Source organism: Thrips palmi, unplaced genomic scaffold (assembly GCF_012932325.1).
Source record: "Thrips palmi isolate BJ-2018 unplaced genomic scaffold, TpBJ-2018v1 HiC_scaffold_19, whole genome shotgun sequence".
NCBI classification, from domain to species: domain Eukaryota; kingdom Metazoa; phylum Arthropoda; class Insecta; order Thysanoptera; family Thripidae; genus Thrips; species Thrips palmi.
Window position 1 is genome coordinate 6,592,625 of NW_023144628.1, and position 21,817 is coordinate 6,614,441.

Sequence of the window (21,817 nt, forward strand, 5' to 3'; positions counted from 1 at the left end):
GGCGCGTTATTGCATCGCCCGCTTTATGGAGTGATGAAGCGGCGAGGCGGCCGTGCCGGAGAAGAAGAAGCGAGGCGAGGGGTACCTCACTTCGTCTAGTCAGTGTACACCCCTGACTCCAGTCACTGCCTTGTTTCAGTCTAGTCACTGAAAAAGTCGGCAAAACCACGTAATTTTTAGTATTTTTGCAACGCATTTCGTGATATTTTCAGTCTAGTCAAAGTGGAAATTGAGTATAGTCACCAGTCAGTGTACACCTGTTTTCGAAGTGAGGTACCCCTCGAAGCGAGGGCACGCTGACGAGATGTCAGAATGTCAGAGGCGAGGCGCGTGGGGCGACGCCAGAGAGGCTTTGGTCCGCCCGGCGGACTGACGCCGTCCTCGCGACGCCGTCCTCGCGACGCCGTCCTCGCGACGCCGTCCTCGCGACGCCGTCCTCGCGACGCCGTCCTCGCGACGCCGTCCTCGCGACGCCGTCCTCGCGACGCCGTCCTCGCGACGCCGTCCTCGCGACGCCGTCCTCGCGACGCCGGCGACGCCAGCATCCGGCCGGGGTGGCGGCACTAGGCGGCGCGCCGCGGCGAGGCGAGCAGACGGATGCGCGGTCCCGAGACACAGCCTGCCAGGCCAGGCCCGCCAGATGAACCCAGCTAGAGATGTGCGAACATGTTCGGCTCCGAACGAACACGAACGAACCGAACACATAATTAGTTCGATCGGTAACGAACACTTAGTGCTCGCACACGAAATGTTCGTAAAATTATTGTAAGGTGCGTTCGAGTCTGAACAACGACCCGATACGCTACGGACACGTGTGAACAAGCAGCGCAGAACCAGGATTCTATGCATGTCGCTCGACAAGTTTCGTGTCCCTTCTAAAAAAATTATAATGATAAAGACAAATCATAGCGATTTTTTTGCGGAAGCATATGAGAACTGAAATGAACCAATATTTACATTTGAGTCCACATTGTAGTATTTCTTGTTAAGAGGACTGTTCGAGCCTTGATCGTTCGGATTCGAACAACATTGTGTTCGGTTCGGTTCGTTCGAAAAAAATAGTGACGTGTTCGGTTCGGTTCGAATTAAGTTTTAAATTTCCTGTTCGTGTTCGTTCGGATTCAAACACAGCCTGTTCGCACGTCTCTAAACCCAGCCAAGGCCGCGGCGGGGACGAGCAAGAGGACAAGCCACAGTGGGCCAGAAGACCGGCGGAGGCGGCCAGAACGCCAGCCGCGTTTTGAGCTCCGGTCGCTGAATAAGACTCAAACCGAACGTGTGACCCCACCAATGGATTCCCCGTTCGGAGAGCAATCCATTGGTGGGGTCACACGTTCGGTTCGAGTCCCATCTAGCGACTCTGGAGCTCTAAACGCGTCTAGAATTTTGGCCGCCTCCACCGGTCTTCTGGCCCACTGCGGCCCACGCGCGTAGCGGCGGCGCCTCCGCCGCCAGGTGCCTCGGCGCGCCTTGGCGCCTGCAGAGCGCAGGGTAGGCCCGCCCGCAGCACTCGCGTGTCTGGCGGGCCGTGGCACGCAGGTGCCTCCAGGGGCTCGCCGCCGGGACGCCGCCCGGGCTGCCCGCGCGCCTCGCCTCCACAAAGGGCACAATGGTGGACGCACGGCGGGAAAAAATGGTCGACACGGACGCGCCAGTGCGGAGGGCACCACACGCATGGCGTGGCGGAGGACAGCACCTTGTCGCCATGGCCCTCTGTGCGGGTGCGAGCGCAGGTGGCCTCTGCCCACAAAATCAGTTACTTGGAAGGGCCTTGTGGCCGGCAGAGTCCCCCCACCCTGGAGCCTGGACGCTGGACCCTGGCGGCCGGCGGCCCCCCGCGCCGATTTCGCGCCCCCTATTCGGGCCCCCCACAGGGCCCCCCACGGGGCGGCACGTGGACCTACGCTAAGGCGCAAGACCATCGGCAGGAAAAGATTGGGGTGGCCGAAAAGCCTCGCACTCACACACACGGCGCGAGTAAGCCAGGCGGCCCGGGAAACGAACACGACGCCGGCCACAAACAGGACGCGGGGGAGGACGAAAATCCCCGCTTTCAGCTCTCGGATCCACTCGCACCGAAACCCCCGGCACTCCGTCCGGCTGCAGCAGCAATGCAGCCGGCCCGACAAGAATGTTGCACAACAATATCGCGCGGAATGGAGTGCGCACTGCCGCGCTGCCGACTGTCTCTCTCGCACCCCGACGCGGCCGGCACGGCAGTGCGAGGGAGAGGGAGAGGCGGCAGCGCTCGGCTCGGAGCGCGACGCGCGCGGGCAATGCGGGCAACGCGCTCGCCAGGTTTAATAACCAATGGCGATGATGTACACCGCGAGGCACTGCAGGGGGGAGCCGGGAACGGCATATTAAGCGGCGCGCTGTTTATGGAAGCCTTCGCCCTCGCCGTCCTGGAGGTCCTGAAGGGCCAGAAGACCGGTGGAGGCGGTCGGAATTCCGAACCGGTTCTGAGCTCCAGAGTCGCTAAATGGGACTCGAACCGAACGTGTGACCCCACCAATGGATTCCTCGTTCGGAGAGAAATCCATTGGTGGGGTCACATGTTCGGTTCGAGTCCCATTTAGCGACTGAGCTTAAAACGCGTCTAGAGTTTTGGCCGCTAGCGGCCTTCTGGCCCACTGTGGCCTGGCGGCCCTGGCGGCCCTGGCGGCCCCTCTCCGCGGCGGGGCGAACACGGCCATCACCGCGATGGGCACGACGCACGCCGCTTCCGCCATTTCAAACTTTCCCGCGCACACGTCAATTAGGCCCGCATTATCCGGCGCGCCCCGAAAAGTGCCAAAAAGCGCCCAAAAGTCCCGAAAGTTGGAGGCGAAAATAAAATGAAACAAAACAAAATCGATACGGTAATTAATAAGGCCGCGGCCCTCCTCGCTTCGTCCAATTAGGACGCGAGGAAAAATCCCAAAGCAAAAGCCAAAAGCGGGACGGAATCCGAAAAAATGAAATAAAATAAAGCGAAACGCCGCGCGTCTGTCTGTCTCTGTGAATGGCAATGAATGGCCCTGAATTGTAACAAAACGGCCGGACGGCAGGAGAGGGGAGCCCCGTCCGAGGCCGCGGCGCACCTCCACTGTTTGTGTTTCTGTTTCACGGTGGCGTACTCGACGGCTTGATTAGAAAATTTTGTGTCGTGATAACGCTTTGGGCGACGTCTACAAACAAACCAACAAACAAACAAACAAGCAGACGCGGTAGGAGAGCAGCGCTTATTTGAACAACTGGCTCCTCTCGTCCTACATCAGGACCGGCTTGGCGAACCAGAGCACCAGAGCAGTCGTGCGAGGGTCTCTCGGCAGGACTGCGTTGCACGAACGTGATCCCCCCGTCTGCCGCGTCGCCCCGGTGTTTGACTCGGGTTCGATTACAGAGCAGGGGGATGCTTTTTTGCTCCTGGTTTGTTTCCGTCTAGCTTTATTCTCCGCGACGCTGCAGGATAGGAGTCGTCCCGGGCGGGTTCCCACGCGCGGACGACGGCGGCGTGCTTCGCGTCGCCGGTCGGTTCGTGTATCCCTGAATGCGATACCACTGTCTGTTTTTCCGCGGCCCGGACCGAACCGTCCCGACGACGCCAAGGCTGCGGCTTAGCCCAGGGCCCAGGGCAGTGCCGGCGGAGCGGAGCGGACCGGACCGGGCGCCCTCCGCCAGGCCGCAGGGCGCTAAGAAGCCCCCCGCGCCGCCAAACCGTTTTCGGGACGTGCCGGGCGCCGTCCGCCCCGCCGTGCCTCCCGGACCCGCAGACTGATTCCGAGAGTCGTTTTCGTCGCTCTGTCTCTCTCGCACCTGCGCGGGACGCCCCGTGAGTGCGAGGGAGACAGAGCGACGAGAACGACTCTCGGAATCAGTCTGCGGGTCCGAGCCGAGGGACTGGCAGACTGGCCCTCTGGTCGGCGCGGCAAGGGCAGGGTGGCAGGGCGGCAGGGCGGCCAGGGAAAAGATTGAAAGCAAATACATTTATTGGTGTGAAAGGCTCTGACATGGCTGCCATGGTGTTGCGGGCCGGCGGCCACGCCCCACCCCCACCCCACCCCTCGCCTCCAAGCTTGCCTTGCCCTTGGACTTGGCCCTCGCCTCGGACTGGCCCTTCTTGTGGACACAGCGGCACGGAATAAGCGGTGTCGGAGTGTCTGGCCGCCCAGGCTGCTGATTTGTACACCAGCTAAGACGATTCAGATGCGGTGATGGGATCGGGGTGGGGCGTGGACAAGCATGTGGGGGAGTTGCTCTGTCTCTCTCACACCCCTGCGGAGACCCTTACCCTACACGAGTGCGAGAGAGACGCAGAGCCCTTTGGGATCATTCCGCTCTGGAGACTAGTACACGTCTTGAGGGAGACGGACCCAAAAACCGGAACGATTTGAAGAGAAACTTTTCCTCCTGAGATTATATAGAACTTTGATCTCGCAGTGTGTACGCGATCGCTCGAGACGCGAAACTACGGACGGGGAATTCCGGGGCCTTCCGCCGTGTGTGACATCAGGTCAGGAAGTTGTACACACACACGCAGACACACACAGACACAGATACACACGGACACACACACGGACACACACACACACACACACACACACACTAACACAGGCGCGCGCGGCACGTGCCTTCCTGACGCGCCTGACGCGGCTGACGCGCCCACTTGGGCCGATTGGACAGATAGGACGTCATGGACTCACCCTGTGTGGGTACGCGGTCGCCAGCCCCAGCATCAGCGACACCGAGAGCAGCAGGACCACGGCGGATTCCTTGATGGGTGCCATGCTGAGCCTGGAACGCGAGACCGAAATTGAAAACGAGCAACAACAAAAACAACAACAACAGGAAAACGAATGGAAACGTGCCGCCAGATCGCCATCGCCGGCCAAGTCCGCCAATTATTTTCCGGCGCCCCAGAGCCGCAGAGCGCGCAAAGCCGCCCAGAGCCCCCGGACTGGCGGGCTGCCCCTGCCTGGTGGCGCCGCGCTGCGCCGCGACGTGCCGCCAGCGCTGTCGCCCCGTCTCTCTCGCACTCACGGCGCGGCCCGTGGGGGTGCGAGAGAGCGAGAGAGACGGAGTGACAGCGCGCGGGGGCAGAGCGACCGACGGGGCCGCGCCGCCCTGGAGGACACCGTGCTGCTGGTCACTCTGATAGGGGCCTCGGACCCCACTCGCGGGGACGCGTCGCTGTCGATCAGGAAGCGTCCCCAGAGCCCCCGGGGCTGTCTCTCTCGCACCCAGACCGGACGCCCCACGAGTGCGACAGAGACAAGCGGCGAAAACGACCCTCGGAATCGGTCTGCCGGAGCTCGCCGTCGACGCGGCCAAGACTCGGCAGTCGGCATGGCTCCACGATCCGGAGGGCGTGCGGAGGGCGGCACCAAAGACTCCGCAAACACTGGCGCCAAGTGGGCCGCCCGGCGATTGTCACGTCAGCGTGGACCAATGACGTCGTCGATGACGTCACCGATGACGTCACGCGGCGGAAAGGAACGGGCCGTTCAAAACGGCCGGCTGCGCTGAAGCGAGCAGCGCCTGGTCGGCGACCAAGTGGTGGTCAGTGCCTCCAATCGGCAAATGGACGAAGGGGCCCGAAGGGGCATCGGTGTCCTGGATGTGCCCTGCCGAGGCCGCCGCCGAGGCCACCGGCCGCCGGGGCAGAGGTCCATTAGGGGGGCCATCTTGGGGGACGGCCAGCCGAGCGGCCAGCAGAGCGGCCAGCGCGCCGAGGCGGACCAGGCCAGAGCGCGCACTGCGCTCAGCTCATCCCCTTCATATACGGCATCATTTGGCTCATTCAAAGGCCATTGCCGGTCGCTTTGCCGGCCCTACATGCCCGGTGGGGCCTGCCCTGCCGCGCCCTGCCCTGCCCTGCGCGCCCCGTCCACTGGCCGGCCGTGGCCTCCTGATGGCGGGCTGAGTGGGTTGTTCCACTAGCCGGCCAACATTGCCAATGAGTATGGGTCGCAGCCAGCAGCACCAGCAGCGAGCACTACACCGCGATGTGCAGGAAAAAGTCGGCGAGCGGGGAGTCGGTCACCGGGGAAAAAATAGCAGCCCCATATAGTGGAGCCCCCCGCACACTACACCCTAAATAACGGGGCCGCGGGTGCGCCTAGGCGGCCTAGGCCTCTGGGTGGGGGAGGCGCACTGGCGGAGAACGAGCACCCCGTCGGGCGTTCTGCTTTTTGCACTCCTTCATGACGGAGAGGACGCCGTCGGCCGGGGCGCCTCGCTCACGGCGCACCACCTTGGCGACGCCCTCCACGTCCACGCGCTGCTGCAGACTGACTCCGAAGGTCGTTTTCGTCACTGTCTCTCTCGCACCCATGGGGCGTTCCCCTTAGGTGCGAGAGAGACAGAGCGACGACTCTCGGAATCAGTCTGCTGCACAGCTCCGGGGAAATCCAGACGCGCTGCCACGGCCAGTCCCTGGCCTGCCGAAGCCTAAACGGACCGCCCCCGCGCCCTCGCGCCCTCGCGCCCCGCCGTGCGGTATCTGAGTTTGTTCACCGCTGGCTCCATACATCTTGTCTAACGGCAACACGCCCCCGCTGCCCCCGCCCCGCGCGCGCCCCGAGGACCCGCAGGACCCGGAGGGGCCGTGCGTCTATTTCGCGTGGCGTCGGCGGCGTGGCTGGCAAAGTATGTTGTGCTGGTTTCATTTTTTCGGCCAGGGAATGGACGCGCGGCGCCACGAGAACAAAGGTTCAGCGGGGGGAAAAAAACTGCGGTGGGGGCGGGGATCGAACCCGAACCTCTACTTCTCCATCTAGCTATGCACCACCAGGGTTCCCTCTCAGAATGCGCTCGGGGAAGACGTGGTGTCACAACGCAAAGCAAAATAAAAAAAACATTGCGGCCAAAAACGCGTCTAGAATTTTGACCGCCTCCACCGGTCTTGTGTCAAATCCACTCCACTGTGCGGCGCTGCGACGGTGGCGCCACCAAGGTGACCGGGAGGGCAATTAACGGCCGGCTTGCCAATTACGGCGGGGAAATGTTGTCCGAAGCTGTTGGCGCAGTTTTGCGCGGCGAGCGGCGGAAAGCGCGGAAAGTGTCGCCCCGCGCAACGCGCCGTTCCGTTTATATAGCGAGCCTTCGCGCGGCCAAAGTGCGACCGCGTCGAATGCCCACTGCAATGCCCCACGCGTGAGCACGGCGCACAGTGGGCCAGAAGACCGGTGGAGGCGTTCAAAACTCTGGACGCGTTTTGAGCTCCAGAGTCGCTAAATGGGATTCGAACTGACCGTGTGACCCCACCAATGGATTCCTCGTTCGGAGAGCAATCCATTGGTGGGGTCACACGTTCGGTTCGAGTCCTGATTAGCGACTCTGGAGCTCAAAACGCGTCTAGAGTTTCGGCCGCCTCCACCGGTCGTCTGGCCCACTGTGCGGCGTGAGCCGGCAGTCACCTCCCGAAGTGTGACGCGGCACGACCGCGAGGCAGCCGCGCCGCCGTGTCCTGACCGGGCGGGGCAAAAAATGACAGACATAGCGGCAGACACAGAGAGGAAGGGGGAGGGGCGCCGTGCCCCGCCGTGCCCCACATCGCTATCACTGTCAGGGCTCCAGAAGAAAGGCGGCGCGAGTGAGGGTGCGGAGAAATGGAGCGAGACAGTGCACAGTGCAGGCAAGGAAAAACGCGAGCGCGATCAAAGGATAACCCAGAACAAGCCGCCCAATAAAAGCACATCCCCGGGTTCGACTCCCCGCCGCCGCGGGCGGCCTCAATTTAATTTTTTTCGGTGCGCTGCGAGGTATTTTGGCTTATCAATGGAGTCTTATTGGATTGGAGGCGGAGGCAGCCGGAATTGCAGGGAGCAGAGGTCGAGAACCTTCCCTCCCCTAGCCGGTAGGCCGCCTTGGCCAGCCTATTATGCGCTGAGACCCACGGACGGCCCACGGCCTACGGCCCACGGAGGGACGCGTACCTGTGGGCGGAGCGCAGGGCAGAGCCTAGCGCGGGGATGGAGCTTAGTCCTGACAAGGCCCAGCCTGGAGGCCCCCTTCCTGGCCTGGCGCCCCCGGCGACCCAAACCGCAAACCGCGCTCAACTTGTCGAAGCAGTCTTGAGAAAAACAAAATCGGACGACACAGTGGCGGACGGCGCGCGAGACGCGAGAGGCGACACAGCAGCCGGGCTGTATCACCCACAGCAGCGAGATACGGGCCCTTCATACAGTGAGAGTGAGCCGGGGCGGGGCGGGGCGGGGCGGTCGAGTGTCCTTCCCGTCGACACACCATCCGTCACGCCGACAACCCTCCGGCCGGCCCGCCCCGCCCCCTGCCGGACAAAACGCGCTGCTCGGGACGGACGCCAAGTGCCCCGCCAAGTACGCGAGTGGCCACCACAAGTTTTCCGAGCCGCTCCGCCGCCACGCCACTTTGCGCAACAGCAGCGCGATTACGGTCATCTGCAGCGCCTTGCAGTGTGGTGGCGGCCGGCTGGGTCGCCGCGCTACAGTGGGCCAGAAGACCGGTGGAGGCGGTCGAAATCCCTGACGAGTTTTGGGCTCCAGAGTCGCTAAACGGGACTCGAACCGATCGTGTGACCCCACCAACGGATTGCTCTCCGAACGAGGAAGCCATTGGTGGGGTCACACGCTCGGTTCGAGTCCTGTTCAGCGACTCTGGAGCTCAAAACGTGTCTGGAGTTTCGGCCGACTGCACCGGTCTTCTGGCCCACTGCGCACTGCGGCCAAAGGGATTCGGCTTCCATTCCGACAGAGTGCCGGCCGTTGGCGGTAAATAAGGAGCACGCACTCGGTAAAAGTTTCAGCGTTTTAGGACGCTGCAAAACCGCTGTCCCGGCCCGCCATACACCGTAAGCCGTACCTGTGCCCGTAAACCGGGTAAAGCCGAAGCCGCGGGTGTTCGTACGAGTGTGGCCGCTGGTTCGCTTGTTCTCCCTTGACCATCCGCACTGAAACTGGCCGCGCCGCGGGGACCGCTTCGCCTTTGAGCGGGCATGCCTGGCATGGCCGCCAGTGTGCTGCCAGCGCGGCCGGGCCGCCGGGTCAAAGGGTCACCGCGACGACCCGCCACGGCTGGCGGCGGCGGTTTTCCGACAAGAGAAAAAAAAAGTTCATCGCCAAGACGCGATCCCCGAGCTATGAACAAACACACTCGGGCAGCGCGCCAACGCCACGCTCGTCTTCGTCGTCGCTTTCTTGTTATGGCGGGAAAGTACGCCAGAAGAAACAGGCAAGTGGCCGATCAAAACCAGTGCTGCTAGGAGTCGTGCCCTGCAGCTGTACTACTTGCGTGGCAGTCCTGGGAATCCTTTCACTGCCCCGCCACACCCCGCCACGCCACTGCCACGCTCGGAGTGGAAAGATGAAATATTAATGCCCTTTTGCATGGCTTGTCCTTTCGCTGCGACGTTCGACGGATAGGACGGCGAGTCAACAGCGGCGACAGAGTCGTTGCGAGCAGTGCCACTGTCCGTCTCCCTCGCACTCGCGGCGCGTGCCGGCGTGGCGCGGAGGCCCGAGAGAGACGGCATCCATTTGCATCCTGCGACGGACTTGTTATTTGGCGAGGACAAGCGCGGCGCCCTGTCCGCAATCACTGGATTCTGCATTGCATGGCGACACGCGCAGCGCACCGGAGTCTGCGGCCCGCGAGCGCGGTGACGCGACGCGCGAAGTCGCTTTCGTCGCTCTGTCTCTCTCGCACACGCACGGCTCTCGCCATGAGTGCGACGGAGACGGAGCGACGAGGCGACTCCGAGCAGTGGGGCCTTGGCACGACGGAGATAGTCAGTCCTCCGCGGGAAGGCCGCGGCGCGCGTTCTCGGAACCTGCGGCCGCCGTCAACATTTCGACGATACGAGCGATGGCGCGGCGATTGCTCCCTACGCAGAAAATTTCGTGCGTCTGGGTATCTTGGTCGAAAACTAGTTAGTCTCTAAGTGGAAACGCCGCACAGTGGGCCAGAAGGCCGGTGGGGGTGGTCAAAATCCCGGACGCTCCAGTGTCGCTAATCTGGACTGGAACCGAACGTGTGACCCCCACCAGTGGATTCCTCGTTCGGAGAGCAATCCATTGATGGGGTCACCCGTTCGTTTCCAGTCCCATTTAGCGACTCCAGAGATCAAAACGCGTCCGGGATTTTGACTGCCACCACCGGTCTTCTGGCCCACTGTGCGACGCCTTTGTCTCTCTATCTCCCACTTTTCGCTCGCCCCACCAGCCTCGCGCACTCCAAGTCAAGTGTCAGCGGGCGAGAACGCCTGGCTTTCTGAAAACAAGAAAAAGGTGGGGTGGATTGATCGGACTGCCATCTTCAAGACGTTTCCGAATGTTATCGCCGTTTTTACGATTCGGCCGGGCCGGGCCGGGCGGGGCCCCGTGCAGCGAGTGGCGGCAGCACGGCGACAGGGTTGGTGACACTGGATTCGACGGACGTGAAGGACCAGACGGCCTACTAACCGATTGATCTTGTTGATCCTTGTTTATTTTTACGAGAGGCACAAAGGGGCCGATAAGACGAGGCGGTGGATTGGCATTGGCTGCGCAGCGCAGCGGAGAGGAGAGGGGCGCCACCTCGCGGGTCAAGGTCGGCCCCGCCCTGCAGCAGGCCTGCAGCAGCGGGACAACTTTTGGGCTGCTTGTTGTTGTTGTCGCCACTACGGGTGACAAGAAACGAGGCAAGACGAGTGATTACTCTGACGCGTAGGTAAAGGTGAAAGAGATGGGCGCATTCACTGTGTCCCACGCATACAACGCTCAATTACGCCTGAAAGTAGTTGGAATTCGGCTCAATTCACCCCCAAAAATAGGTAAAATTTTGATTTTTTTTTTGCGGCTATTACGCTACTATTACGCATCCTGTCACGCGCTATGAGGGGCAAAATGGTCCGCTTATTATGCGAGTGCATACCACCCTCTCGGTTAACGTTTCTTCATGATTGCTTTCTCGACAGTGCGCCACCAAAGCGGATCAGTAAATTAGAGGAAAGATGATGCTCTGGCGTAATCATCTCTCGTGGCGTTCCGTTCCGACTTTCCGACCCGAGTCGAGTCGCGTGGAGCCTAGCGAACGGAGTGCACTCGGTCGACTTGAGGACCTCGAGGTGCGCGCCGCGCCGCACGCGCCGAGAGTGTAAGCCCTGCTTAGGCGTGTGCAGCGGGCCGGGGCCTCGTCGGGGTGCTCCGGGGCGCGCCACGCCGGGCTGGTAAGGAGATGAGCACACAGACGAGACGCGCTAGGCGGCGCCACGAGCCCGACTGGCGGCGAGGGGGGCCGCTCTTTGGATTGGAACAAGGCGGTGGTTAGTTATCAAAGAAAAATCGCCTCCAACCTTGGCCTGCAAGTCTCGGTCGGGCGCTGCACAGTGGCCCAGCCCAGAAGACTGGTGGAGGCTGCCGAAATCCTGCACGCGTTTACGGCCCCAGAGGCCTTCGCTCGGCCTAAGTAGACTGATTCCGAGAGCCGTTTTCGTCGCTGCCTCTCTCGCACCTGTACGGGACGCCCCACGAGTGCGAGAGAGACAGAGCGACGAATCAGTCTCTGCGGCGCGCACGGCGAGGCAGCTTTTGCGCTTCACGCCCGGGCCTGGCGCTCGGTCCTACGGGCAGCACGGCGGACGGCGGATAGTTGAGCACGGATTGGGTAACTCAGTTACAAAGAACATCCCAGGCCGGGCGGCCTCCGTTCGGCAGGTGCGCGGGCGTCGCGTCGCGGTGCCGCCTGGTCCGGCCCTCTTCGTCGGCACGTCGGCACCCCAAAGGCCCTCCGGGGCCCTCCGGGGCCCTTCGGCGGCGGGACGGCCCTAATCCGCACGCTATACTTTGCTTGCCCGGCGGACCGGGTGATTAAGCTCTCATCGTGAAGGGCATTAAGTGCGGCATTATGGTGCCCCCGTGGGCCTGGCCGTGCTGGCCGTGCTGGCTGTGCTGCCGGGGCCTGCAGCCCTGGAGCCCCGGGCGGCCCAGACGGCCCCGCGGAGGGACGCCGACGCCGCCACGCCGCCAGGGCATCCATAATTACGGAATTGCGTGAGTCTAGACGAAAAGGGCGGGACTTTTAAAGTAGGGCGGCAATTATAAAACTCGTTAAAAAAACGTGAAAAATTTAATCGTTTTTAAATAAAAACGGAAGCGGCGTGTTTCTCCATCGGCCACTTTGTGGTCCGGCGTTTCGTTTTCGCAGTGTAGAAGCTACTCACCGCCTGGAGAGAAGTGGAGCACCGAAGGGTTGCCTGCCTGGTCGCCTCGCCGAGCCTTGAGCTGCTCCCGCTGCACTGTGCACGCAACAACCACCTGTACGCGTCTGAGGGACGAGCCGACGCGCGCCACCCTTATGTAGGCGCGCCGGGCTGGTGGGGGGTGGGGCGGCTCCGGGGAGGGGGCGAGGCGGGGCAGGGCGGGGCGGGGCGGGGTGGGGCGGGGTGGGGCGGGGCGGGGCGGGTAAGTGTAATGGGATGGGCGGCCACATGGAACGGGATGCTAGTTTTTCCCCCAAGCCGTGACTCGTCGCCTTTCTTATTGGCCGCTTCGACAGCGATCAACTGGTGCGGTAGCGTCGTGGCGGAGTGCGGGGTGACGACGAGGAAGGGCACAGTAGGCCAGAAGGCCGGCGGAGGTAGCCGAAACTCGAGACGCATTTCGAGCTCCAGAGTCGCTGAACAGGACTCGAACTGAACGTGTGACCCCCACCTATGGATTCCTCGTACGGAGCGCAATCCATTAGTGGGGTCACACGTTCGGTTCGAGTCCCAATTTAGCGATTCTGGAGCTCAGACCGAGTCTGGGGTTTTGACCGCCTCCACCGGTCTTCTGGCCCACTGTGCGCTGGCTCAGTCTGGCACAGCCGGCGGACTGTCCTGCGTCCTGCGGCGGCAAGGAGCGCCCGCGCGCGCCAGGATGGGCCGGCCCGGGCAACGGGCGCGTGTGGCGGCTGGCCCGCCCCGCCGCGCGCGGGCGCTTGGCTGCGCTCGGCCTCGCCCTCGCCCTCGCCATGACCGAGGTAGCGGTGAGATGGAAGGTGGTACGGTGGAGTCGAAAGTTTATGTCCCCCAGCGACGGGTAGAGCTCGCGGGGAGGTAGCCGCAGTCGTTGCGGACGCACAATGGACCAGAAAACAGGTGAAAGTGGCCAAAATCCCCGACAGGTTCTGAGCTCCAGAGACGTTAAATGGGACTCGAACCGAACGTGTGACCCCACCAATGGCTTGCTCTCCGGACTAGGAATCCATTGGTGGGGTCACACGTTCGGTTCGAGTCCCGTTTAGCGACTCTGGAGCTCAAAACGCGTCTAGAGCCTTGTCCGTCCGCCTGCGCCGATCCTCTGGCCAACTGTGCGCCAGGGCCAGGGCCAGGGGCAGCAGCAAGGCAGCGCCGCCGCGATAAAAGAAGGTGCATGCCGGCGGAAGGAGCGAGGCATCCTTGGCTGCATAAACCGTGCCGCAATATCCATAAATGCGCCGGACCGCCTCGTCGTCTAGCTTGGCGTCGCGCAGGGCGGCAAGGCGGCAGGGCGGCAGCGCTTTGCAGGTGCGCTCCCGGGTGCCCGGCCGGCGGCGCGATCACTGTTCTGCTCGTTCTGCTCCTCTGCCGCGGCTGCGCTGACGCCGGCCTGACGCCAAGGCCGGGCTGACGCAGGCGGCCGGAAGGCGGTGTAGGTCGCGGCGGTCGTGACGTCCAGCAGGGCGGCCGAGGACGCCGCCGCCGTCCGCCGCGTCGGCCGCATCCACAACGACGACGCCCACACGCGAGGGACGGGAAGGACTGAATTCCGAGAGTCGTTTTCGTCGCTCTGTCTCTCTCGCAACTGTAGGGGACGCCGCATGTGCGCGAGAGAGACAGGGCGACGAAAGCGACTCTCGGAATCAGTCAGCTGAGTGCCGAACCGACTGCAGCCGCCTGCAGGCCCGCCACACCCCGCCCCACGGCCCACGCCGGGCCGGAGTCAGATGGCTCGCCTCCCAGCCCCGCACCCCTCACCTGGAGCCAGCCAGCCAGCCGAGCGCTCCGTGCTCCTGCACGGCCTGCACGGCCTGCACGGCCTGCACGGCCTGCACGGGGGCGGGTCACGGATTGGCTCTAAACACACAGCCAGTCAAGGTTGGCACAGGGGCCCCACAAGCCTCATGAATACGGGCCGCTTTTTGCAGTGGAGGGGGGCATCAGGGCGGGGAATGGAATTCAATACGGAATACAGCAAACAGCACGCGCGGGGAGCAATGCGGAGAATGGAACCGGATATGGCAAAGAGCGTCGGCGGGATAGCGCGGACACACACACACACGCACGCACACACACACCCACACGCACGCACGCACACACAAGCACGACCTGACTCATCACAGCAGCGCGCTGTTTCGGGGGAGGATAATGTCGATCCAGAAAGCCTTTCTGCAATCGCTATCACCGCTGCCCACTCGCGTCCTCCAGCCACCTGCCCCCCCCCCCCCTTGCCCGCCCCTTGCCCCCCTCGCCCGTAACGAAACCTCGTCCGCGCGGCATACGGCATACCAATTTCGAGAGGCGCATGTTGGTAGCGGATTAACTTTCGCGCGCCGCGCCTGATTGATTGCGTCTCTTTGTTTCTCTCGCTCTCGCAGTCGCACGCTGCGACGAGGCGAGAGCGGGGCGCACAGTGGGCCACACCGGTGGAGGCGGCCAAAATCCCGGACGCGTTCTGAGCTCCAGAGTCGCTAAATGGGGTTCGAACCGAACGTGTGACCCCAATGGATTGCTCTCCGAACGAGGAACCCATTGGTGGGGACACACGCTCGGTTCGGGTCCTGTTTAGCGACGCTGGAGCTCAAAACGCGTCTAGAGTCCCCCGCGAGGAAGGCATCCCATACCCCATCCCCGTCGTGGCCGGTCGAGTCGGCCGCCCCGAATCGGTCTATTTGGGGAGCAAATCCCTCCGGCTGCCCTGCCGGCGAGGCCCCCACGGCCCCGGCGGCCCCACGGCCCCCACGGCCCCCACGGCCCCACGGCCCCGACACGGCACGATGCCTGTTGGGGGCGTGGCGGGCGTGGCCAGCGGGGAAGGGGAGGGGGGAGGGCTAAATGGCTAATGCACACTTCCGTGGACACAATGCGGCTTATCGCGGCGTGTGTGAGAGTGAGTGTCGACGGCGCGGTCCGAGCCACACACGCGGGCCGCGAGTAGCCCGCCAAAGTGACTCGCCGGAAACGCGCCTTGTCGATAGTGCCCCCGCGCTATCGCCCCCCCCCCCTTTCCTAACACGTCGCGAGCGCCGCGTGCGTTAATTGGTGGCGGTAGCACTCGGCCGGGCCCCGCCTGGCCCCCATCGCGCACCGCACCGCGCCGCACTTGGTCAATAATTGGTGCATCGTGACCCGGTTTCCAATAATTGCGGAGCCACGCTGGTTCCCCTTGTTTGGCGGGCTTGCCGGGGAGGTCTCTCTATCTCTGTCTCTCTCTCGCACTCATGGAGAGTCGTCGGAGCGAGAGAGACGGAATGAGCCTGCAGCCACGCCGACATGGTGGCGATGGTGGTGACACGGGCCATCCGGGCCCTCGCCCTCGCCCTTGCCGCCCTTGCCCCCAATGTACAGAGATGGCCTACCGACTCGCCTACCGAGGAGCCCATGGTGGCAGGAGGGATCAATTCGAGTCAAGTTCAGTTTCTGTAGAAAAAAAGGGCTTTTATTTTAAAACGGACGAACAACAAGAACATATTTTTTTCTTTCAACAGCAGTAGGCAACACGCAGAGAAGGGCACTGTCTGTGCTTAGCAGACACCTAATTTAGCGTGATGTGGATGGCAAAAACCCTGGGACAAAGCAGCCAGGAATAGAAAGGCAGAGAATGAGAAAGATCAATGGAAAGATTCCGAACCTATGACAAATGTCCACCATACAAGAATGTCTTTGCACTATCTTGAGTTCATTCTAGGTTGTTGACAAGAGTCAACCCCTGGAAAACAACAGCCGCCTAAATGACAGTCTTTTGAACATACATACAGAATAAGAATAAAAAATAACTCTACAAGATGCCTGCGATTAACAGGGTAAGCGAATAATGAGGTAAAGCCCTAATAGTTCAATAGGCTTGCAGTACAAAATCAGTTCACACAATGTGTTGATATTGCAACTATGGTCTTAAAATAAAAATCATATTAAGTATAAAAATGCGGGCAGTCAACTATGTGTATTGCTTCAATTTAGAAAACATTACAATTCACAGACTCACAACTTTCACATTATGTACCTAACTCTTTCATACCATACATGAGCTTCAGTTTTTGGACTGAGATAAGTAAGGACAAGTAAGTACTTATATGACACCATAGTTAATTAAAATGTCCTCTATAAATCCATGATATGTCTCACCAAACAATCCCAAATACTATGCTTTTAATAAAATATTATAAACACAAAAAGACGCTTTACACACATGATGACTAGCTAAGACAAGAAGTCAGAAAATATTCGAAAGCTATGAGGGCAAGATTGAAAGGAATCACCAAAAATCTTGACATAAATAAAGTAAAAGTACCCTCTAAAAAATTGCACAAAGATCCGACTCACAAGGTGTAGACAGAAAACATAACATTAACTTTTGACTAACTCCTCAATATACTACCTCAAAATATTATAATTTACAAACAAGCTTAACAACAAGATAAAGTAATGCAACAATGATGTGCATTCGAAAGGTTATCAAACAATCCAGACAATTTTTGAAACTAGTTAGAATTAGTTAATTAATTTTTTATTTTTGACATTTAATTAAGTCTTGAAGTCAAGAGTATAACAATTTTAATAATGTAAGAAACAGATGAAGTATAGGCAAATAGATCTTGCAGAAAACCATATCAACAAAAAAAATTAAAAAAAAAAAGCTGTGACAATTACTTTTTAACAGTAGCATTTGTCTGAATACTCTAAATGTTTGTTCTTTTTGGAATGTTCTGAACACCCAAAAACATTCAAAGGGGTGTGACTGATGTGACAGAGGTGTCTTATAAACTACGAAGGAGAATGTTTAAGTTCTGTGATCACACAGAGTCAAAGAAAAAGACACTAATGAGCCAAGTGAAAATATACTACAATTACTCCCAACGCATAGTGGGAGTAAAAAGACAAGTGCATGGATACAAATGTAAAACCCATCAAATCTGATAAAGACAGGATGATGTCCAGATTAAGAATATAAATCTAGATATTTCATCTCTACAGCATACACACAAAAAAGGAAAAGTGATGCAAATAGACAAAGCAAACATGAATTGAACAGTATTAAATAAACCACTAATACAAAATAAAGTACAGTAATAATAAAACTCAGCATCAATTCATAATTGCTTACATGAGAATTTATATCAGGTATTGGAAATTGCTTCAGAACTAACACCTATAAATGGAATCACTTATAATTTTATCACAATGTTGTAAGTGCCGTGATCTTACAAAATGGGACAACAACAACACCTTAGTACATAAGGTGGAATCCAGCAGGCTGGAGCATCTGAAGTAGCACTGAAATAAAATAATGACACAAGCACCCAATTGCGTCATACTTCATGAGTTAATAGTGTAGTTGAATCACTTTGATAGGAACTGTATGGAACTCCTGTGTCGCATGGCAGGAGCCAAAGAAGCGGATGAGTGCGGCCACAGACTTCTGTAAGTAGTGCCAAACGAGGCTTATGGGGTCGGTATGGACCGAGATCTTGGGCTTGTTCCACAGCAGTTTCATCACCAAATATGGCTTGTAGCTGATCAACTAACATAGCTGCTACAAACAAACCAAATAGTAGGCTTTCCACTAATACGAGGACTGTGTGTAATCTAAAAGGGAAGAATGGTTCAAAATTAATGCATTGATTCAATAAATAAAAAATTTCATTATTATTCTAATAAAAATACTCACATTCGACTCTGGCGGACTGTTATGTCTATAGGGCAGCTTGGACACTCTTCCATCCACGAAGCCATCACAAGAGCTACAGCATATACTACTAAAACAGCAACATACATCAGAAACTGCAGAAAGTATTTTTGATTCTTTTCTCCAACACAATTGTTAATCCTGAAAGAAAAATATGTATAAGGGTACAGTATCCACTGTCATGCAAAGATCATTTAAACTTCTCTGTCAAATTACATACCAAGGGCAATGGTGATCCATACGACGAATGCATCTTTTGCATATTCGACAATGGTGCGCCCTGGGTGGCCTGTAAGTCTCACAGCGGGTGCAAACTGTCCAGTCCTCTTGTTCAGTTCCATTGTTGCAATCTAAAAGAAATATTCAGGGTACACAGATTAAAGAAACTTCTATGAGATCTGATGTAAATGAAAATTAATACCGTCAATACCTGAATGAATGTCTGAGAAATCCATCCTATTGTGAGGCAGTGGGACTGTGCCCGGATCAGAGCACATTGCCCGAAAATGCGCCAATGACGCCAGGAATGCTATTGTATTAAACATGACCATGTGAAAGGACCCCCACAAGCTGGAAAGAAAATATCAAGTCATAAACACAGCCAAAGTAAACAATTCTTAGCAATACAGTATAACTTAACAGAATGTTACAGGACATGTAAAACGGTTATTTCAATTAAAATCATGAGATGCAGGGTATTTTATTCGTATGGCCAAAAAAAGAATCTATTGGCAATTTTTTTCGAAATAAAAGATAACAATTACGAGACAGCTACTGCGATAATGACAGCAGAAGATGCTTAAAAGGAGGTTAGGTCCTGTCAAAAGATTAGTTATACCTGTTCTGCATTGTTTGGAGGATCACCCATTTTACAACTACGTAGTCGGCATAAAAAACGGCTAAGTACGTCAAAACGATGCAAATGATTCCACATGGGTCTCTCAATAAGAAGAACATAACTGTAGTTAACCAAACTTCAAGAATCGAATGCAAACACAAATGTCAACACCAAACCGCAGTCGCAGTCTGCGTTCCGACGGGGCGTCACTGTCCGCGTCTGAGTCGGAACGCCTCCATTTCAATGTTTGACAGGGACGGTTCACGTGGCCCTTAGAGCTCGGTGATATTCTATACTCCAGATAAATTTATGAATCATAGTTTAAATCAAGTATTCTGACACCAATTTTTCTCACTGCATTTCAGAAATTTCGGATGCGTTGTCGTCTGCAAGTAGCCTCGCCGCGGCACAACCCGCTATGCGGATACGAATAGCAATATGATTTCTCGTCTGCAATGAGGACCTTCCCTGCATTTTTCTGCTGTCGTCTTGTTCTGTTATTGTTTGTTTGAGATGAATTTGTAAGCATCATAGTACATTGAAACTGAATAGCACGCTGCTATTCGACGTGAACCGTGCAAAATATTTAACCTACAATGTTTGACAGTTTCAGAGATAAAATCCAATCAGTTCAGGAGGGCATTTCTGCAAGGTACTACCAGGTCTAACCTTTGAGACTATGCTGTAAACAGTGGCCTGACGCCCTGACAGACATCAACCGATAACGCCGAAAACCAACCAACCTGTCATCGTTTGTCTATTTTCCAGCTTCCACAGAATTTCCTCAGGAGAGACGTCTCGTCCCATTGAATACAGGAGCGTCAATCTTAATGCGGGAGCTGAAATTTTGCAGCGATACCAAACCGAATGGCACGATGGCCATCAATTGGCGGAGGAAAATGCAGCCAAAGCTCAGGTGTGTAATGTCTTATTTAGATTCTATCTGATATATATTTTGTCACTTGACAAACTATTTCTTTACCATTGTTTTGCACTTTGTATAGTTTCACATAAGCCGTAATACTGATGTTTGGTTTTCTTTTTTTAGGCTATTGATGAAGTAATTGGCAGTCTCCATGCAACTTTTGAGAAGCAATGGACTGGTATAACTCAGTTAAATACTACTATGGCAGCAATTCCTAAAATTATATCATCCACACAAACGTTAATGGAACACTTAGGTGAGGATAAATTGTGACAACCCATTTCCAAGCGGGAAGCATTGTTAAAAAGTACTTAAATCAAAATTTCTCCGAACAGGAAACCTTCAAGAATTATTTGATGAAGTGGAACACAATCTTCTGCAGCTAGAGGATGTAGTTGAGACACAAGAGCATCAGGAGCGTCAACTAGATCATCGTTTCCAATTGGCTATGTACAAAGAGAAAAAGTTGCAGGAACTTGAAAGAGTTAGAGGTTTGTCTCAACCCCAGAGTTATCATCTTCTTCATTTTAAATTTTATTTTAACTATGTTTCTTTTTTTTTTCTGTTGCCTCAGAAAGCCTGGTGAAGGAATATGGAGAGAAAATGGCGAATTATGAAAGAAGACAGTGTCAAACCATGAAAGAAAGACAAGAAACCTTCGGACAAGTTTTCCAAGAAGATCTAGAACAGTTTAAGCAGTCTGGAAAATTACCAGGTGAAATTTAATGACATTTTAAAGATAAAACTGTGGATACTGTAATGGGCCATGTTTGTCACAGCTTTGTTATAATTTGGTTTTATGTGTTGACAGTTACTCCCATCAAGTCAGCACAACCTGGTCCATCTTTGGAGGAAGTCACTCTTGATGATGACTCTGTCGCATTAGATAATTTTCTAGGGGAAAGCCAAGCGTGAAGAAAACTTCTTAATGTTTTGAAATGAAATACTGTAATTGTTATGTTCCATAATTTTCTGTTATTTCTGTGCTGTGAAAAATTGTTTAACTTTGTCTCCTGTTGTTTTGTTATGGGGCATGGAGAAAATTTTGAAACAAAACTCTCTTGCACTGACTGATTAACAAGTAAGAGGCTATCTTTCCATCGTATGCTGTGCCTTCCTTCAACATGGCATTGTTCATACATTCCAAAGTAAGTGATAACATGTCCAATTTGCTCATTCTCTCATTTTTGTCAGAGTAATTCTTATTAATTTTTGTTTTCAAGTCTCCCCTATGGAGTGCTTAGGCGTGCACATTCGAATTTTGAATCGGAAGCACCCAAACGTGTTGTTTTCTCGTTGACATTAATGAATACAGATTATATTTATCTAACCACCTCGACTTGCTTCACTTTGACTTTGACCCCCCGACGCGCACGTGCGACCGTGCGGGTACTTTCCCCTATCCTCGCCGCGCTCCCTGCAGCACCCTGCAGCAGACTGATTCCGATCACTGCTCCCGTCGGTCTGTCACTCTCCGACCCTTACGAGACGCCCCACGAGTGCGAGAGAGACAGACTGACGAGGGCAGTGCTCGGAATCAGTCTGCAGCCAGCAGCGCCGCGCGGCTTCCGTTTGCGGTGCAACAATGCACACGGGGCGGGGCGCAGCGCCATCACGTTTATTTTGGGCTGGGTCCGGCTGGGTTCGGTGCAGACCGGGGGAGGGGGAGGGAGGGGGCACCGCAAGCCGTTCGAGCCCCGCCGCGGCCCCGCCTGGCCATCTGCGCCCGCCAGGCATGAGTCTCCTTGTTGTGCTCCCGGCTTTCCACAACACGGCTGCGCAGGGCCACAGGGCACCGCAGCCTGCCTCCTAGTGCTGTCGGTGCTGTCCTTGACGGCGGCGGGGTGGAGGTGGGTGGCGGCGGTGCCGCGCCGGCATTCCCCGGTGCTGTGGTGCTGTCTGCTGTCACTGAGTGCCGGGCCCGGCCGCCAGATGGCGCACGCCGCGTCTTCCCGAAGCTCTGCAGCCTTGCCTTGCCGTCGTCGTCGCCCTGCAGAAGAAACCGTCCTCGTTTGCCAAGCCATGTCGCTGCGGCTCTGCAGACTGATTCCGAGAGTCGTTTTCGTGGCTCTGTCTCTCTCGCACTCATGGGGCTCTCCACGAGGGTGCGAGAGAGACCAGCGACAAGCCGCCTCTTCTGAACCGCTCGGCTCGGGATACAATGGACCAGCCAGGAATTCGGCATTCGGC

General features: G+C 56.7%; 3 protein-coding genes across 5 annotated transcripts in view; 1 reads left to right on the forward strand and 2 right to left on the reverse strand.

The window, feature by feature from the left end:
* LOC117645729 (hornerin-like) overlaps positions 1 to 12,280 on the reverse strand; it is a 32,272-nt gene extending 19,992 nt beyond the window's left edge. Inside the window, exons 1-2 of one of the 2 annotated variants that reach the window (XM_034386088.1) lie at positions 12,161 to 12,280; positions 4,686 to 4,776 (exon numbers count right to left, since the gene is read on the reverse strand). In XM_034386088.1, the coding sequence (XP_034241979.1) occupies positions 4,686 to 4,769 (84 nt within the window). In that variant the 5' untranslated portion in view covers positions 4,770 to 4,776; positions 12,161 to 12,280. Of the gene's footprint in view, positions 1 to 4,685; positions 4,777 to 8,823; positions 8,960 to 12,160 lie in introns of those variants that run through there. The other variant, XM_034386087.1, reaches the window with a different exon arrangement.
* A 3,790-nt stretch (positions 12,281 to 16,070) lies between these two features.
* On the reverse strand, positions 16,071 to 18,821 carry LOC117645730 (palmitoyltransferase ZDHHC7). Its single transcript, XM_034386090.1, has 5 exons — positions 18,703 to 18,821; positions 18,295 to 18,434; positions 18,085 to 18,214; positions 17,847 to 18,005; positions 16,071 to 17,764 (listed from the first exon to the last, which is right to left on the reverse strand). Exons 1-5 carry the CDS (start codon positions 18,819 to 18,821, stop codon positions 17,488 to 17,490), a joined length of 825 nt encoding a protein of 274 aa, XP_034241981.1. The 3' UTR covers positions 16,071 to 17,487.
* Positions 18,822 to 18,863: 42 nt separating this feature from the next.
* On the forward strand, positions 18,864 to 20,966 carry LOC117645731 (dysbindin protein homolog). 2 transcript variants are annotated; one of them, XM_034386092.1, is made up of 8 exons: positions 18,864 to 18,984; positions 19,068 to 19,223; positions 19,310 to 19,354; positions 19,471 to 19,618; positions 19,751 to 19,883; positions 19,963 to 20,118; positions 20,202 to 20,342; positions 20,439 to 20,966. In XM_034386092.1, exons 2-8 carry the CDS (start codon positions 19,216 to 19,218, stop codon positions 20,540 to 20,542), a joined length of 735 nt encoding a protein of 244 aa, XP_034241983.1. In that variant the 5' UTR covers positions 18,864 to 18,984; positions 19,068 to 19,215; the 3' UTR covers positions 20,543 to 20,966. The 2 variants fall into 2 exon arrangements, with proteins under 2 accessions (XP_034241983.1, XP_034241982.1); XM_034386091.1 differs by lacking the exon at positions 18,864 to 18,984 and having other exon boundaries at positions 19,215 to 19,354.
* Positions 20,967 to 21,817: the final 851 nt, after the last annotated feature.

Coding starts and splice junctions, on each gene's coding strand:
- LOC117645730 (XM_034386090.1), bottom strand. CDS start 18,821: ATGTTCTTCTTATTGAGAGACCCATGTGGAATCATTTGCATCGTTTTG. Junction 18,006..18,084: donor ATGGATCACCATTGCCCTTG/GTATGTAATTTG, acceptor TTTTTCTTTCAG/GATTAACAATTGTGTTGGAG. Junction 17,765..17,846: donor ACAGTCCGCCAGAGTCGAAT/GTGAGTATTTTT, acceptor CTTCCCTTTTAG/ATTACACACAGTCCTCGTAT.
- LOC117645731 (XM_034386091.1), top strand. CDS start 19,299: ATGTTTGACAGTTTCAGAGATAAAATCCAATCAGTTCAGGAGGGCATT. Junction 19,355..19,470: donor CAGGAGGGCATTTCTGCAAG/GTACTACCAGGT, acceptor TCTATTTTCCAG/CTTCCACAGAATTTCCTCAG. Junction 20,119..20,201: donor GGAACTTGAAAGAGTTAGAG/GTTTGTCTCAAC, acceptor CTGTTGCCTCAG/AAAGCCTGGTGAAGGAATAT.